This window comes from Tachypleus tridentatus, chromosome 11, assembly GCF_004210375.1.
Source record: "Tachypleus tridentatus isolate NWPU-2018 chromosome 11, ASM421037v1, whole genome shotgun sequence".
Taxonomy (NCBI): Eukaryota; Metazoa; Arthropoda; class Merostomata; order Xiphosura; family Limulidae; genus Tachypleus; species Tachypleus tridentatus.
In genome coordinates, this window is record NC_134835.1 from 61,971,544 (window position 1) to 61,989,414 (window position 17,871).

Consider the following 17,871-nt stretch of genomic DNA (forward strand, 5'->3'; position numbering starts at 1 on the left):
AGATACCTGTCAATTAAGAAACTTGTACCCAGTCCTTATCATTCAAATATTTATCAATCCTTCCCTTACAATGTTCCTTTCAATACAACACTAATCAGTAAGAGGTACTAGAATTTTGTTTTGTTTGCAGCAGCTAGTCATCACTATAACTGGGCTATTCTTTTATCAACGAATAGTGGGATTGGCTGTCACATTATAATGTCCCCATGGCTAAAAGGGCGAGCACGTTTGGTGTGACAGAGATTTTAACCCACAACCCTTAGATTACGAGTCGAGAGCCTTAACAATCTGACCTTACCTGGCCTCAGTAGAAGATCAGACCCTAAGCTTTTAATAAACTTGAATATATAAAGGCAGAATACTGACTGCCTTGAGTGCAAAATGAATTTCATGCTAAGGTTAAAGTACTTCATATAAAAACTTTAAACTTTCATTTGTAAAATTTGTGAAACCTGTTAAATAAACATTAAACCTTCTTTTACTTGTTGTTTTCTCTACCTTGACTCTATTGATCAATTTGCTAACCATCAGAACATTTTTAAAGTTAAAAAAGGCAAAATAAACTGATAATTTACAATGAGTAGTAATGGTCATACTTCTTAGTATTGACCAGAAAGTACTATTCCTGAGATTATCTACTTCAAACTTTACTGTTAACAGCTTAAATAGAAACCTGCCTACATAAACCAATGAATCACTGCTTTGAAGATGTTACATACCTCTTAACACAGACAGCTTCCTTCCCTATGCGTCTGTCTTAGAGGTTTGCATATCACTAAACTTTAAAGCAATTTCCACATGAAATTATGTGGCAAAAACCCTCCACCAATAGGAGAATAACATAACCTCCCTGTGCACTAACTTCCTTCTGTCTTTTGCACTCATGATCTTCCTTCTTTTTCCTTGGCACTGCACATCTAAGATGTGCTTGTTTTGTTCCAGTTTTACAGAGATTTGTGTTCTAATAAGGAGATTTTTTTTTAATCATTAAGTATGGTAGTAGTTAATAGTAGAAATCACTATGAAACAGGTTGGTGCTCATAAACATCACCAGCTTAAAAGCACCTTAAAAATGTTTGAGTATTAACAATGACTATTTCACACTATTGGCTGAGCAAAACTGGAGTTTATTATACTTATGGAATCACCTAAATATCTATGCACATTTATGGAATGAATCAAAATTTCACCATTTCAAGGGATATTCATCCAAATAGGTAAGTAAGTGACATCCAGAAAAATGATGTACAGGAAAAAAAATGATGTACAGGAAAAAAAATGATGAACCTTATTTCTCCAATTCTTTCCAGAACTCTTCCATCTGGGGTCCCAATAATAACTTTCTTGTATGAAAAAGGATACTAGTACATAGATATACTATATACAACTATCAGGTTAGTAAAACATAAAAAATTGGTGGATTTGGAAAAGAAATACCCTGATATTTCACTCTCATCTGTATATGTAGCTATTGTGTCCCAGCCAATAAATGATTCTTTAAAAAGAAAATAGAGCATCAGTCACTGGTAGGTCCTACTGGAAGACTATTATGACCTATCGACCTATACGGTGGGTTATGTGAGAGCCTTCTAGTTAAGAGACTGATCAACTATAACACCAAAATTTTTTTTTTCCATAATACTATTAAGACTTTCTCTATCAAAATAACACAATTTTTTTTGTGATTTTTCACATTATTTACATTTATTTTAATTCATGAACTATTATTCTCTTCGTTCAACTGAATGAATAAAATCCTTTTGTAAAAAAGTTGCATCCTTCTCACAGTCAGCAACACCCAAAACTTTAATTTCATCAGCAAATTTAGATAATCTATTGAGCATTTCTTCGTCTATATCATTGTTGTAAATGAAGAAATGGCAAGGGTCGTAACACTGAACTTTGAGGTACCTCACTCATTACATTCATACTTTAAACTTGTTATCCCAACCATCATTCTTGTTAGACCTCCTTTGAATTCTTCCAACAATTCAATATCTTTCTGAAGGTAAAGAAGCTCAAGGTTGAATATCATACTCAAAATGAAGCCTGTCCAATTACCTTTAGTATTAAATTATTATCTCCTTAGTTTTATTTTAAATAACTTTGTAAATACAATCTAAAGTCTCATTTGCTCTACCATAGCAGTAGCACACTGGTTGGATAGGTTAAGACACCATTTGAGGGTGATTCTAGAGAGAATTTAGGGTTTTTTTTTCCTATGCCTTCATTCTGTTGGCTTCTAGAATCCTAAAGTCTCATTTGCTCTACCATAGCAGTAGCACACTGGTTGGATAGTTTAAGACACCATTTGAGGGTGATTCTAGAGAGAATTTAGGTTTTTTTTTCCTATGCCTTCATTCTGTTGGCTTCTAGGAAGTCACTTTGGGATCAGCTGCTTGTAGCTCCTTTTTTCAGTTGGTCTGTCAGTGATGTTCTTTGTCTTTCCCAGGGCTGCTTTTGAGCCTGCACCTTTCTTGATAGCTGAAAAATCTGAGTAAATAATTAGTTTTCCTCCATTCACTGATATTGTGGTTCAAGCAGGGAGGTTTACTACTCAGTTATATGAAGAGAAAGCTATGCCTTGTCTGCCATGATTGTTGGAGCTATATGAATTATTATACCACCACCAGGTGGCCATGTATCCAGACTTTCAAAGAATGCATCTGCTCTTGAAAATTTGAAGCTGTATAATAGTCTTTAGTCAACCTTAATAGATCACAGTTTTCAAAGACTTGTCTCACCCTGTATGTGCTAATTAAGATATTTACTATCCTTTCAGCTTTGGTCTGAAGACTCAGAATTGACTGGTATTACAGAAGATGTTGAAGACTATAGATGATTAAGAAAGTTAGTTAAACAGGAAATTAGGACATATAAAAGGATGTATGAAAAACTGGCTGAAAACAGATATTAACAGAATTGTTTTAAAGTGCATTAGGGGTAAACAAAATGTTAGGATGGAGATAGGATCCTTGAGGGATGATAAAGGAAGGCTTGTATCTCATGCTTATAAAATGGCTCTGTTATTAAATTCTGCTTTCTTGCAGTTTATTCTTATGAAAACTTAAGCAGTATTCTTCATATTGAGCCACTGATAGATGAAAACAAAGTTGAACAAGACAACTGCATAACTTCTAAGCTTTTAAAAATAAAATTAGGGAGATTAAAGAAGGATAAGGCTTCTGGGCCAGATAATATTTCCCCTTGGTTCTTAGCCACTTATTGGAACAATCAGCTACTAACATATTGGTCTCCAGTAACTCACTCTTGGACACTTGCAACAGATGCATTCTATCAGGAGGATGGGATTACACCTATAGGCCTACCCACTAATTTGTATGTTACCCAAAGTACTTACTATGATTTGTTCCAACTCAGTGATAGTTAATATTGATATCACTAGTAATTGCAGCTAATCCATGATTTCTCTTTTTTGGTATATTTTTGGGTGTCCACTTCTTCCACTTTCTCTTTGGACATTTTAGTTAAGGCAAACATGATCTGACTTTTTACATCCAGTCATTGTGAAGCTTGAGCTTCAGGCATGAAGGTTATGCACTTCTCTGCATTGTTTCAGGGGTCAATTTCAAAGTCTGCCATTTATCTGTTTCAGTCTTGGCTCAGTTTCACAAGAAGCATTTATTAACAACAATGGCACACACATCGACAGTCATGTATTAAGATGATGTTGAACCTGCTATAACTAGAATTGTCAGCCATAAGCTGTTTTGTGACCTGACTTTTTGATATGGGTTTCACATCTTCTACACTTGCTTTGTAAAAGGCAGCCTTATTCACTACTTTTAGATATTCGAAATAAATTATTTGAGTCCCCAGTACTCTTTGGTTTCCTGATGTCATTTTGGGTCCTTCTTCCTAACTGACCATTTCAGTTTCCTTTATTTTTATATTAAGATGGTATTACATGCCTTTTTTAATGTCCATATGAGCTGGTTGATTGATTGATTTGAAATTAAGCACAAAGCTACACAATGGGCTATCTGTGATCTGTCCACCATGAGTATTGAAATTCGCTTACTAGCGATGCGAGTCCACGGATGTGCCCCTGCAGGATGTTCATTTGTGTCCTTAGCCTCATGTATCACCTTTTCCTAAAGATTTAATTTTTGTTGCTGCTGGCCTACAGATATCATTAGTAAGAATTGTTTTCAATAATTGTGCACAGGACACTTTATCATTCTACCTACATCTTCCAACTAGTTCTTCTTTAAGACCTTGGCAGGAAGGGAAGTGGATAACTCCTTTCCACCATTTCATCTGATCATTTTTTTCACTTCTAATAAAATCAGATCTTAACTTTCATATCCAGGAAGGGTCTTAAAGTGTTATGTTGACTGACCTAATGCCTTTAGAGGTGCTAGAAAATAATATTCTTTGGGATCCTTTAGTTTCCAAGGACCTCTGCCTAGTTATTTTGTCAAGGTATGTAAGGAAATTGATCCATGTTGTTTATTCTTGACTCTTTGGATCACATTTAATCAGACTTGTAACATTTCTATATCATTAGTGGCCCTCTTGAATTACCTACTACAGAACACTATTTGCATGGTCTGACAATATCTTCTCCTGAGGGTTTTCAAGTACTCCCAGTAACTATCTTAATCACATCTACTAGATTATAAAGAGGTGTGGCTATCTTCAATATTAATATTGTTTCTTCTCTCTCTGGGGCCCTTACTTAGTTTTTCAGACACTCTGTGATGACTGTTTGCCAAGGTTGGTGTGCTTTTATCAGACTAGTTATGCACCAGCAATTACTAACACAATATACGTTATCTAGGTTGCAACAGAAATGAGGTGTTCCATAAGATCATCTAGAGGTAGGCTATTACTGTTCTAAGGTGGACCATCGCTCATGTACTATCATAAGTAAAGTATAAAGGGGAACCTGCCAATTATTAATTAGAAAAAGTAAGGGTTGGTTTGCTTTCAAAACTTTTAGGAACGTGGTTCACTTATTGACTGTTTCCAGAACATTGTTCCCCTGGACTGTTAAATGTGCATTACCCCTCATTTTCTACTACTGGAGCTGGAGAATTCTTGTGAGACCCAATTTACAATCATGGGTTGTGAACAGAGTCTATTCCTCCAAAGTGGCAAGTGATTTTCTTCCACTTTTTGAGAAGAGGGCAAAGTTGTAGTCCTACTTCCCAAGCCCTGGTTGTTTTTTTACCAAATGTTGGTATGAAAGGCATCAGCTTACCTATAATACTGGTTAATATTTGAAACTCCACTATTCAACTGATTTGAGTATAGATATTCTTTTTAATCAGTATAGGTTCAGTACATTGTTCGTAAAAGAGTGTACATCATCTTGCAATTCTAAATTTAGAGTGGTCCCAACACTGATAATCCACACCACACTGTAACCCATGGAAAGTTTACGTGGTGTTCAACCGTAACATGCAGGTTCTGAGGTGCCCAATAGGTGCAATTGTGGCAATTAACTGAGCCATTTAACTTAAATGTGGCCTCATTGCTCCAGACAATCTTGTTTGGAAACTGTGCATCCTCTGCAGATTTTGCTAGGCACCATTCACAAAATTTAACTCTCTGGTCAGGATCATCTGCATTGAGGATGTGGACTAATGTCGGAATAAAACTTTTCCAATGAACACGCTTCAATATGCAATGGACTCTCAATTTTAAAATTCCTGTTACATGGGCTGTTTGCTGAACAGATTTTATTTGATATTGACAGAGACTTTTCAAAGCTCTGCTTCTTGTGGATGACCGTGGTCTTCCAAAACACCCTTTATGGACATCTTGAACAGCTCCATTTGTTTCAAATTTATCTGATGCAAGTAATGCTAAGTTGCATTGATGGATCTGCTTGAAATTCCCTTCTAAATCGTCTTTGCACTTCAGCTACGTTCTCACACTTCCAGTAACGCTTTAAGATAAATTTCCTTTTCTCAAAATTAGTCTTGCTTCTGCCATTACTTCAAATCAGTTGCACCTGAAAAAAATATGAGTGAGTTATGATCAAAGTTTGTGTATACGTGTTTTCGGGACACCCTGTAGATGTGAGAGACCTGTGCGGTGTATGTTAAAATATTAGTATGGCAACATTTTTCCTTAGCAAAACCATGATGACCATTCAAAAAAAAAAAAAAAACATTGTTAAATTACTTTGCAAAGTATCTTTTATCAGGCTTTCAGAAACGTTTCCCACTACTGATGTGAGATTAACAGGTGGGTAATTACTGGGACAATATTTATAACTTTCACTGAGAATATGGTTAATATTAGCCAACTTTCAATCTTGGCACCTGGTCACTATTCAAAAACTTGGAAAAAGTAGAAGCACATGGCTCACCAATCCAGCCTTTAACCTCCTTCCAAAGCCATGAGTAAATATTATCTGGTTCAGGACATTTTGATTCTTTAAATTTACTAATTTCTATTCTTAACTATCTCTAAATGTTTTGCTGCTGTTTTCGAAACCACTTGTATTACATGGTTTTTATTATTTAATATTTATGTTTTTATATATAGTGTTCCTAAAAGTTCTTACAGTAGCCTAACTTCACATGAGAAGGTTATGCATGTTAATGTGTGGAGAAAATAGCCATTAAAGACATAACATTGTTTCTTTTCTTGTATTTGCTCGTGTTTGTATTAGATTTACGTAAATTACTGATCAAATGGTTTTGCATCAAGAGCAAATGAAATTAACATTTGGTTTTCTGTGGTAATTTGTACATAACTTAAGTTCTGTAATTTAGAATTCCATTTGATATTTAGTACTTAATTGTCAGTAAAATGATAAAAATATGTTATTTTGTTGACTTACTGAAAGGGACTTTGAAATAACTTTTGTGTTAGAGTTTAGCTTTGTTTATTAGTAAAATTATTAGTGTTTCAACATGCTACATTTTTATATTATTCACTATTGGTGAGTTGCATTATATTAAGTAATTCGCTGGAATACTGTTCCTTGGATGAAAGTTATGTAAATTCATGATTAATGAAAGGTTATCTTAGGGTGTGAAAAGATACTTCCCTTATATGCAGTTGTAAAAAACATCTTTTAAAATCTGCAAAACACAAAATGTGAAACTACAACTTTGTATTTCCACATGGACCCAAATGGCAAATTTAGTGAATATCTATCAACAGGAGGAAAGATATTGGTAAAACCTGCAAAAATGCCCATAAAAACTACAAAATTTGCATGTATCTCTCCATGGAGCGTTTGAACTTCAATACCAAATTTGACAAAGATCCATCCACAGGAAGTGAGGTAGTTGTAAGAAACCCCCATAGAAGGTACAAAATACAAAACTGAAAATTTGTATATACCTCCTTCATGGAACTAATGAGCCTCCATACCAATTTTGGTGAAGATCTGCTCACACCATGGAAATACAACAGACACTGTTATATTGTTTTTGTCTGACGTGACACCTAGTTTAAAGAACTGACAAAAACAATTCGAGGAAACCACTAATTTTCTATGTACACTGCCCTCTAATATGTCTGACTTATTCTAAAAACAACGTTTCAACACCTGGGGTGAACACAACACAAGTAACCCATTGCTTAGCTTTGTTTTCAACAACAAACAATCAAATCAATGGTAGGCTATGTTTATCAGTTTGGGATCACTAAGGGGTGACACTCAAAATCAAGCTGAAAGCATAACAAGACAGTTATGCTCACTATCATTTTCAGAAAAATGGACTGTCAGCTGACGACATGCAAGAAAACTCGGTTGCTTTCATCTCTGCTGTCTGCACAAACTTATGAACAGCAAAGGGCAAGACAAGGTCCCTGATACAAATGTCTTGCACAGGTCTAAGATATCCATCATCCACACCTTGCTGAGAAATACATAACTCTGATTGGCTGACAATGTTGTCAGAAAGCTGCACAAATGCATCTTCTTTGCTGATCTACGCTAACGTGGTGGTCAGACGAATCACTGCAAAGACACACTCAAGGTTGTGCTAAAGGACTGCTACATTGATCCTAAAATCTCCTGTCTGGAGGATTGCTGCCACAAAAGGAGGAGCCACATATGAAGAACATTGCATCCTGACACCTTAGAAGAATCATGCAGTACATAAAGCAATAGGAAGCAGTCACTAGCCTCCCTGCTGTCTTGCCCTAATTGCATCAAAGATTATCAAGCTATGATTGAGCTAATAAGTCACCTCTGACCAAACAAAATCAAGGGAAGACAATGAAGATAGTCCTCTTCAATTATGAAGGATGAACCAAACTACAAAACATTTCTTATGAGCTTTATTTTATTTCAAATTCCCATAGCTAAGGTTTCCAGCTATTAAAATTATATAATTACAGGAATGAAGATTTTTTTTATATAAAGTTTGTGCAATCTTGGAAGAAAGGATATTGGGGTAAAATTGACACTAGTTAAGGTTTGTCATTGCTGTAACCCAACATTTGAAAATAGTACATTTTCAACAGCTGTTTAGATTTTGTTTGTTTTGAATTTCATGCAAAGCTACACGAGGGCTATCTGCACTATCCGTCCCTAATTTAGCAGTGTAAGACTAGATGGAAAGCAGCTAGTCATCAACACCTACCACAGACTCTTGGGTTACTCTTTTACCAATGAATAGTGGGATTGAGTGTCACATTATAATGCCCTCACGGCTGAAAGGGCGAGTATATTTTGTGTGACAGATTTTGATGTTGCTTGCACTTATATTAAAAAATATTCCAAGTTTTCAGTTCCCATTATTTGTTACCATATATTTAAAATTTTATTAAATTGCCTGCTGATAACGATCGAAACCATGATACCACCTTTATCAATAGATCTCTAGTGATGCTCATGGATTTTAAAAATATTACTTTAAACAACAGCATATTTTATTAAAATAATTTAAAACATTTTTTCAGTTATGCACTAAAGCTTTAAAGATATTTTGCATTCCATTCATTCTGGTGACTCGAGTGTTACATCAAGTCTACCACTGGTTATACATGCAAGTTTTATGGTAAACCTAATCATAAAATCTAAAGCATTTAGATGATTAGTTTAAAATACATTGTGAACCTCGAACATTAAAGGTGTGATAATCCATGCTTCTTCTTTTGTGATTGCCTGTTTTCCCAAAAAACATAAGCTTAACATAATACACACACACACATCACTGATAAGGAACCCCAACAGAATAATTTACACATCTTTTCCAAAGTCTTTTGACATATTTTGAAAAACTGAGGGTGTGAAGTGTCCCTTTCTTCAAGAAACTCTGAGAACATTTCCTTTTCACTCTACACTATTTTTTGCAGTTAATATCTCGTGGCTCATTTCCAAGTAGCTAGTAAGAATCATAATTAATGTTATCAGTTATTCAAGCTATCCTTCATTATTTTGATAGGTTTATTGCATTTGAAATCATGTTATTAAAGCATTGTTCTACTGGTATTCTGTATAGTAAAAATTATTTGTTGTTAGAATTTGAAACCTTTACAATTATATATTAAACTGTCATATATTCTAAAAGTTTTGAATACTGAATTTCGTGTGTTATACTAATCATACTGTTTGTGTTGCTTGTAACTTGTCAGCAAAATATGTCTAGTTAGGATAACGTTTTGATATTGAACTTCACGTAATGCTATTCAGGAGTTATTTGCATATAGTCATCCCGTATTTTGAACTGACGTAATAGATGAAAGGCATCTAGTTAGCAGCGCCCATTCTTGACTTTTGGGCTATTTTATATGAATGAATAGTGAGATTTGATAGTTCCTCTTTCAATGCATATTTTAGTGGACGTGGAAAGTGAACCATGAAACTTCAGATTCATAGTTCGAGTATGCTAACTTTCAGGCCATGAAAGGTCCAACATTCTTGGAATTCTGTATTTTTTTTTCTGCTAGTGTTAATTTAAAAGGAAGATGGGTATTTTTTATTTATGACATTACATCCTTCAAAGTACCTTACATTAATACTTGAAGCGTTTAAAATTGTGTAGTACAGACTTGGCTGCATTAGACCTGCTTTGTAGCTTTAATAAAAAAGAAGATGGAAATTTAGTAAATTCTAGTTTAGAAAAAAAAAAATGGTTATTTTGTTTTCGTTGGTAAAAAAGTAACCGAAGAGTTAGCAGTAGGTGGTGATGACTAGCTGCCTTCCCTCTAGTCTTACACTGCTAAATTAGGAACGGCTAGCGCAGATAGTCCTCGTATAGCTTTGCGTAAAATTAAAAACAAACATACAAGCTCACCCCTGATTAGCCAGATAAGAACTCTCAGTTGTTTTCCCCACATCTTTAGGGTTGGAATGAGATGAAACTGTTGTCAGCTGGCTTGACTAGTACCTTTTCAGACTCTTGGTGAATCCAGAACACAAGAAGTTCATTGATCGTTTATTGGCACAGTTACTTGTGTATACTGCTGTCACTTATCAGTGGAATGACTTGTTGGAGAACAAGACAAAGTCTTATCAGTGGAATGACTTGTTGGAGAACAAGTCAAAGTCCTGCCGAGCCAAGAGGATTCCATGTTACTGGCACTTACCAATTTCACATCAAGTCTTCACTTTAGTACATAATTATTTCAATGTCTTATTACAGTATCTGTTCTGTTATATGGCTGCATTTCCTAGCTGTCGATGTACAGACTAGTACGTGTCAATGAATGCAAATCTTAACCACTTGTAGAAATAGTGATATGTCTACTAGTCGACCATATTGACTCAGCAGTAAGTGCTTGTAACACCTTGATGCTCTTTAATCTTTATATTATGTAAAATCTGGAGGATCTTGTGCCTAAAAGCTCTGGGGACCACTAGCTGTAACAAAGGTTACAAACCATTTTTTAGTGGTTGATAACAATGGTGGAGTACACCTTAAATGTTCAAACAGTTAAGTTACTATCATGGTACATTCCTCAGTCTGAGCTAGTTGTTCTTTACCTTGCTACATGTGAAGAGTGTTCATGCTAGATCTGGGTCCTTTAGTTTTGCATTTTGGTATCCATCCACTAGTGGAATCTCTTACTGTATGGCTTGTTGATGCTTTTGCAGAAATGGCCTCAATTTATACGTGGTGTTCAGGATCAAAAGTTTCAATTAACAGACGGTGTTTCACTATTAAATACATTTATTGTGAACCCACAACAAACCTGGCATGTTATCATACCTCCCACAACAAATCTGGCATGTTATCATACCTCCTCGTTTTCAAAGTTCAACCGCCTCCTCAGTGACACCTAGTCCACTCGAACATTGAACGTTATACCAAATAAATAGTACTAAAAATGTTATACAAAGATCACATCTAACAAGCAGTTATTTTATTGTCATACATTATCCGTATTAAAGAGTCATTAGCTTACAGCTACTCATGTTCTACTGCATCCTGCAACTAAGTTATAATGCTCACACTATCACTCGTATTGTTGTCTAGCAGAAAGTAACGTTATATGAGCTAGTCAACACTGAGGCTTCTTCCAAAGCAGACATCAGGGACTGAACTACTTAATCCTTCACTCAACTTGGAGTACCTTAAGAATCAGTAGTGGTGAACCAGTTTTAGAGAAGCTGGTCACAACCTATCAGTAACACAATGTGAGCTGCAGACTTTACATTTAGGTCGCAGACTGAGGCCAACATTTCACTGTTTTACTGTTGCTGTTTTAGCAGGATTCATGGAAATTCTTACTCTACCAATAATATGGTCAAGAAATTTCATCTCCATGTGGTATAGATTCAGATTTAGTTGGTTTCAGTTTCATACCAACATTTTTTATCTAATGGAACACCATTTTCAGTTTCCTACTAACAGCATTGAATATTAGGCTAAATACTGAAACATCATCAATATAGAACAGGTACTTATCTTATTGCAATCCTTTAAACGTAAACTCCATTAGCCTCTCAAAAGAGGCAAGTACAAGATGACAGATTGGATGCAAAAACCGTACAAGCTATACCTCATGTTGAAAGTAGTCTTAAATCTACTCTTGTCATCCAGTACCTGGATACCTGGTTTAATGTATTGAATCCATGAATTTCTTCCAACACATCGAAATTGAAACATTCACTTGTCCGTAGCTTTGGAAATATGTCAACGCGAATTACTGCATCAACCATCTAGAATCGCTACAGGTCCTAAACACGCATTTCGTCTTTCTGACAATCACTATTAGAAACAACCAAAGACACACTAACCCTGTCCTTTAACATCCACTGTACTTCATCACTGACTATATTTTTAGTGTTGTAAGGAAGTCTGCAAAGTGGGTGTTTGGTTGGATGTGTTATGTTTTTTGACCAGCTTGATCCTATATTCTACCAATAAGTCACTGAGTTTCTGTTGCATTAAGTGTAGATTCTCAAATGTATTAATAAATGTGTTTACTTTTGGATGCAGTATGGGGCATAACACTAGAATTGCTACTAGAAATAGTTATTTCCAGATCTAGGATACAGCTGGACAATCATTCATCCATAATTTTAGAATAAAACAAGAATTTTACCCCCTCTTCAGACAGATATCTGTATTTGAGTGTTTAGTAAATTTACATAAAGAACACTTATGTGCATGGGGATATTGTGACCTACTTTTCTGAACATATTTTACGTGCAGTCCACTGTTTTTGTGATTGATATTGGAAAAAAAAACAAAAAAAACTACCGTAGAACATCAGTTTGCCAGTTGAACGATATTATCTGAATTTCATTGATACAAAACCACCAGCTACTGAATTATACCTGCTAATAATTTCTGATTTTTCGGTTTTAAGGTATAGTGACTGACAAAATAAACACTCACTGTTTTGTATGGCTGATGTTGTCGACAAATTAAACACCCAAAGAAAACCATGATTTTTAATATGAACAGCACCTTGTGCGCCAGGAGCTAAATGTTTGAGTATAAAAGTAGCATAACCCTAATTTTGAAGTAGTGACCAGCAACACCCGCCACCACAAGTGCTTTGGCTATTTCAAACTGAATAACTAAACTGACTGTCACTTTTGTAACACTAACACATCTGTAAGTGCTATTGTTTGTTATTTCGCGGAAAACTACACGAGTGCTATCTGCGCTAGCTATCCCTAATTTAGCAGTGTAAGACTAGAGGGAAGGAAGATAGTCATCACTGCCCACCACCAACTCTTGAGGTACTCTATTATCAATGAATAGTGGAGTTAACCGTCACATTGTAACACCTTCATGGCGAGCATGTTTGGTGTGACGGGAATTCGGACCCGCAACCTACCCTAATCACTTGGTCATGCAGGACCGAGCATAACGGGAACATTGATGCATTGATTCCTTTTTCATGCTGTGAACATGAAAGAAACTTATTAAAGCACGCATATTATACTTGAAGGTATCAAATATGATCACTATAAGTAAAACATTTGTGCTGGACCTGAAGCAGGGGTATACCAAACATTGTTGATTTTTGACGTTTCTGGGATATCCAAAATAATAGAAAATCATTTCAAAAAGAAGGAATAGTCAGTGACGGAAGTAATTACATACCAGAAAAACAGAATATTGAGTACCAACCTTTAGTGATTCCTCAAAAAGGTGTTTCTGCCCCCACTTCATACTGAACTAATGAAGAATTTTGTAAAAAGAATGAACAAAGGTGGTAATTCTTTTAGATACATGACAAATGTTCAGGAATCAGGGAAGCAAAAATAAAAGTTTCTGGAAATATTTGTGGATGATGATTTTGAAATCAGAAAGAAATAACTGGCTGGAACTTGTTTAAACTGGTTGTCAAAAATTATTAGAAATTCACAAAAATGAGAGCTACACTGCGGTAATTCACGATATGCTGAAAACTACACGGAAATAAGGTTTAGGATGTCTCACTAAATATGCTCTTCTTACAATCCTGGCCTGGCATGGCCAAGCGCGTAAGGCGTGCGACTCGTAATTCGCGGGTTCGCGCCCGCGTCGCGCTAAACATGCTCGCCCTCCCAGCCGTGGGGGTGTATAATGTGACGGTCAATCCCACTATTCGTTGGTAAAAGAGTAGCCCAAGAGTTGGCGGTGGGTGGTGATGACTAGCTGCCTTCCCTCTAGTCTTACACTGCTAAATTAGGGACGGCTAGCACAGATAGCCCTCGAGTAGCTTTGTGCGAAATTCCCAAACAAACAAACAAATCTTACAATCCAATTTATTACCATTATGTAATATTTTTAAATATTCTGAAATGCAATTTTTAATGAACAAATAAAGTTAATAAAGAAAACGTTATTTTTACGATGTATAAGAATATTTTGAATGTGTATATTACAACTCGAACACTGAACGTGATCAGTTATTATCAATCTGATTTTTATAACCGACATCGTCAAATTATTCAGAAACAACTTTGTACCCCACTAGTACAGAGGTAAGTTTACGAATTTACAACGCTAAAATCAGCGGGTTCGATTCCCCTCGGTGGGGTCAGCAGAGAGCTCGATGTGGCTTTGCTATAAGAAAAACGCAAGAAACTTTATTTTTCACAAATGTAAAGAAAAATATTTTGTTCCCAGATGTTGTTAAGCAATCGAGAAAATATAAAATATCCATAAAGAAAAATAATAATGAAATGTTAAAAGTATTTTTTAAGTGAAAGATATATTTATTTATAAGGTATAATATAAAGATATAATTACTTAGGGAAAAAACTAGATTAAAGGCAAAGAGTTAACGGGTAAAAAAAGAAATCCTACCGCAGGTGATCTATTAAACAATGATACAAGAATGCTTGAAGATCCTCATATTATGCACCCTTTCAGTGGCACAGCTGTATGCGTAAGGACATACAACGCATACAACCGGGCTTTGATACCCATGGTGGGCAGAGCAGAGATAACTCACTGTGTAGCTTTGTGTATGTTCACTTTCAAACAAACAATCATGAAATTATTCATTGATGAATTTACTTTTTCACATATTATAACAAATCACAAACGATTCTTCTTTAATTTATTTAACACGCCATCTGGTGTACTTTTTCTGTTTATCACTCGATTAGTGTTACACATTATTGTATTCAACGTAATACATTTAAATTGTCTCTCGTTTCACGAGGAATTAAAAAACAGCTTTGAAAGCTTGAGTTCAGTAGGTATATTGCGGAGTTAATGTCAAAATATTCTGTTTTCCTTTACTACAGCTGGCCAACAACAGGTTCAATCATTCTTCACAAGATCATTCTACCGTTCAAACACGCTCCAGAAACCTTCCGACTATGACATCTACAATTTCTATGATGACCACGACGTCTTCTTCTTTGCCAGATAATAATAGAACAGGTTGGTTTTTAGTCCCATAAGATGAATAAATTCCTTATCATGTTTCATTGTATTATTAATCTTGTATTTTATCTTTTAGCTACAAGTGTGCACGGTCAGGGTATCTTTTCAGCACCCTGGCCGTGAAAGTGGGTTTTCTCCCATTTCCATTTACAACAAAATTTTCGCTTTCAATCATTGGATCCTGGGATCCCTACCCTGAAAAGGTGCCTTCTCATTTAAAGTTAAAACAAAGATAGAACCAAGTTAAAACCAATGTCTAAGCAGATATTAAATCCAAAGCCCCGTTCTAATCAATCCCACTCTATATTTTGAGCTGTAACCTCTTTAATTTAGGAACTCGTTACTTCATCATAGCCTTAATCTCTATCACCTTCCAAAAATCATAAAGCCATCCTTCAAGCTACCACCACCGATCAACTAATCAAGCTCTCCTTCTCCATTCTTTTTTTTTTTTTTTCTGTTTCACAGCTTTTTCCCACCCGCCTTTAATGGAAATGTTAATTTAGACCCACCTCATCTAATTCAGTATCTATAATACCCTCCAACTGGTACCATTATTTGTTCTTAGTAGAACCTTACCTCAATTCCACGACCAGGGCTGAAGAGAAACGAGCGTTGTTGAGCGCCTCTGCTTGTCTCACAAACCCCTTCGGCTATAATACCTATAACTGGTTCTGCCAACTATCATATTCCTTTTTTTTCATTTTTATAAGATGATACGCCTTCCCTAGCTTCTGTTCCTAAGTTCGTCTGCCTGCTATCGTTTCTCCCTCCTTCATATGTTTTAAAGTTGGTTACATCTTGTTGAGTACACTAGTGGCTTCGCAGCGAACTTGAGGACTTACAATACTGAATAGTTTCTGAATCATCATGCTGATTATTGATTGGTTTGAAATCAAGCAAAAAGCTGCACAATGAGTTATCTATTTTCTGCCCACCACGGGTATCGATATCCGATTTATAATCCGTTTTATTTTATTTATTTTTTGTGAAATATAGAACAAGAAAAAAATTATATGCTGATTACGTTTTACATGCTTTAGAAAATGTTTCGCATCAAGAGAACGGTAAATGTTAAAACTTTAATCCGTAGGCTTTTGATTCACTAGTTTGGAATTAACAGACATTTTTATTATTTACACTTCTATCAAATTATTCATTAATTATAAAAAAAGTTGTGTTCATGTCACCTTGGAAAAAAATAATAACTCTCACACACACAAAAATCCAACTACAAAGCAATAACAACTTTAGTCATCTTTGGCAGGTCTCATCACATTTAAAATTTGCATTATAATCTTAAAAAATAAAAAAGAAAGAAATGTTTACTTGAACCTTCATAGGCCTTAAACGAAATTTGGAGAAAGAGGTTGTTAACTGACGTTCTAATAATTGAGTTGTAAGCAGTCTACGTCGAATTGTTTTGACATTGCTATACTAGATGGCAGCACGAATATTTTTAATTGTGTTTAAATTCATCTCCATTTTAAAATCTGCTTAGAAGGGTAGACTTGCGCAATAAACTTTTATAAACCCGAATAGTTACAGCAAGTAGGAAGTATTTAATTCGGGCTGAGGATTTCGTTTTTGAAACATAATATCTATATCGTAATAAAACCAACCAATACTCGCTCTGAGAACAGTTCATGTTTATAATAGTTGGGATGTTATATCAACATTTTTGTCGGAACAGATACTCGCCTATAGAGTTGTTAACGCTTGTAACGTCTAAGATATTATATCAACATCATTTCCACTCACTTAACAAGTATTCACGCTTATAATGCATTGGACATTATATAAACGTTATCTCCAGACCCAACAGTCAGTCAGCAAGTTTCGGAAGTCTAAAATGTGTGGAACACATCGTGATTAAGAGAATATATACATGTAACTTAAGGACCAACAAGAGACTTTATTGGTCTACCTAGACCATCGCATTCAACATATTAAACTCTAAAATAAAAATTAAGTACTCAAAATTCAGCCCTTATTTTTCAAATATTTATCAGGCCTTCCCTTAGACTCGTTTTAATTAACTGCATCTACCACATCTGAAGGCGACCCATCCCGAAGACCACGCTGCTGAAGAAATAAAATTGTCTCAGCAGAAGATGATTGCTACCCTTCTCAAACATATTTGTGTATTCCCTAATCTTCCAATTGTCAAGATCATGTACGTAAAAAGATGATGTAGCAACACTATCAATTCTCTTAACAATCTTAAATCGCGTTTAATTCGCCTCACAGTCGCACAGAATTTAATCCGTAGGCTCATAAAGCTAAAAATTGGGTTTCCTAACTTATGTAAGTCACTGCACAAATAGTTAATTGTGTAACAATATACTGAACTACAAAAAAAAAACAACTAACTCTTCTTTTTTTTTTCAATATTAAAACAGTTTCAGAGATTTTAACCTATTTTCTTGTGACAACCTTTCCATCCTAGGTATCATCCAAGAAGGCTTTCGCAAAACACTTTTCGACAATACAATGTCCTTCCTCAGCTCAAGACTGAACACAATACAATAAAGGAGACATAACCAATCACCTATGCAATGCCTTTATAACCTCTTTAGGCTTGTATTTA

The 17,871-nt window shown here is 35.3% G+C and overlaps 1 protein-coding gene across 6 annotated transcripts in view; it reads left to right on the top strand.

The window, feature by feature from the left end:
• LOC143232284 (uncharacterized) overlaps positions 1-15,276 on the top strand; it is a 50,113-nt gene extending 34,837 nt beyond the window's left edge. For all 6 annotated transcript variants that reach the window (XM_076467494.1, XM_076467490.1, XM_076467489.1 and 3 more), the window contains one exon: positions 15,140-15,276. In XM_076467494.1, coding sequence (XP_076323609.1) covers positions 15,140-15,267 — 128 coding nt within the window. In that variant the 3' untranslated portion in view covers positions 15,268-15,276. The remainder of the gene's footprint in view (positions 1-15,139) is intronic.
• The last annotated feature ends 2,595 nt before the right edge of the window (positions 15,277-17,871 follow it).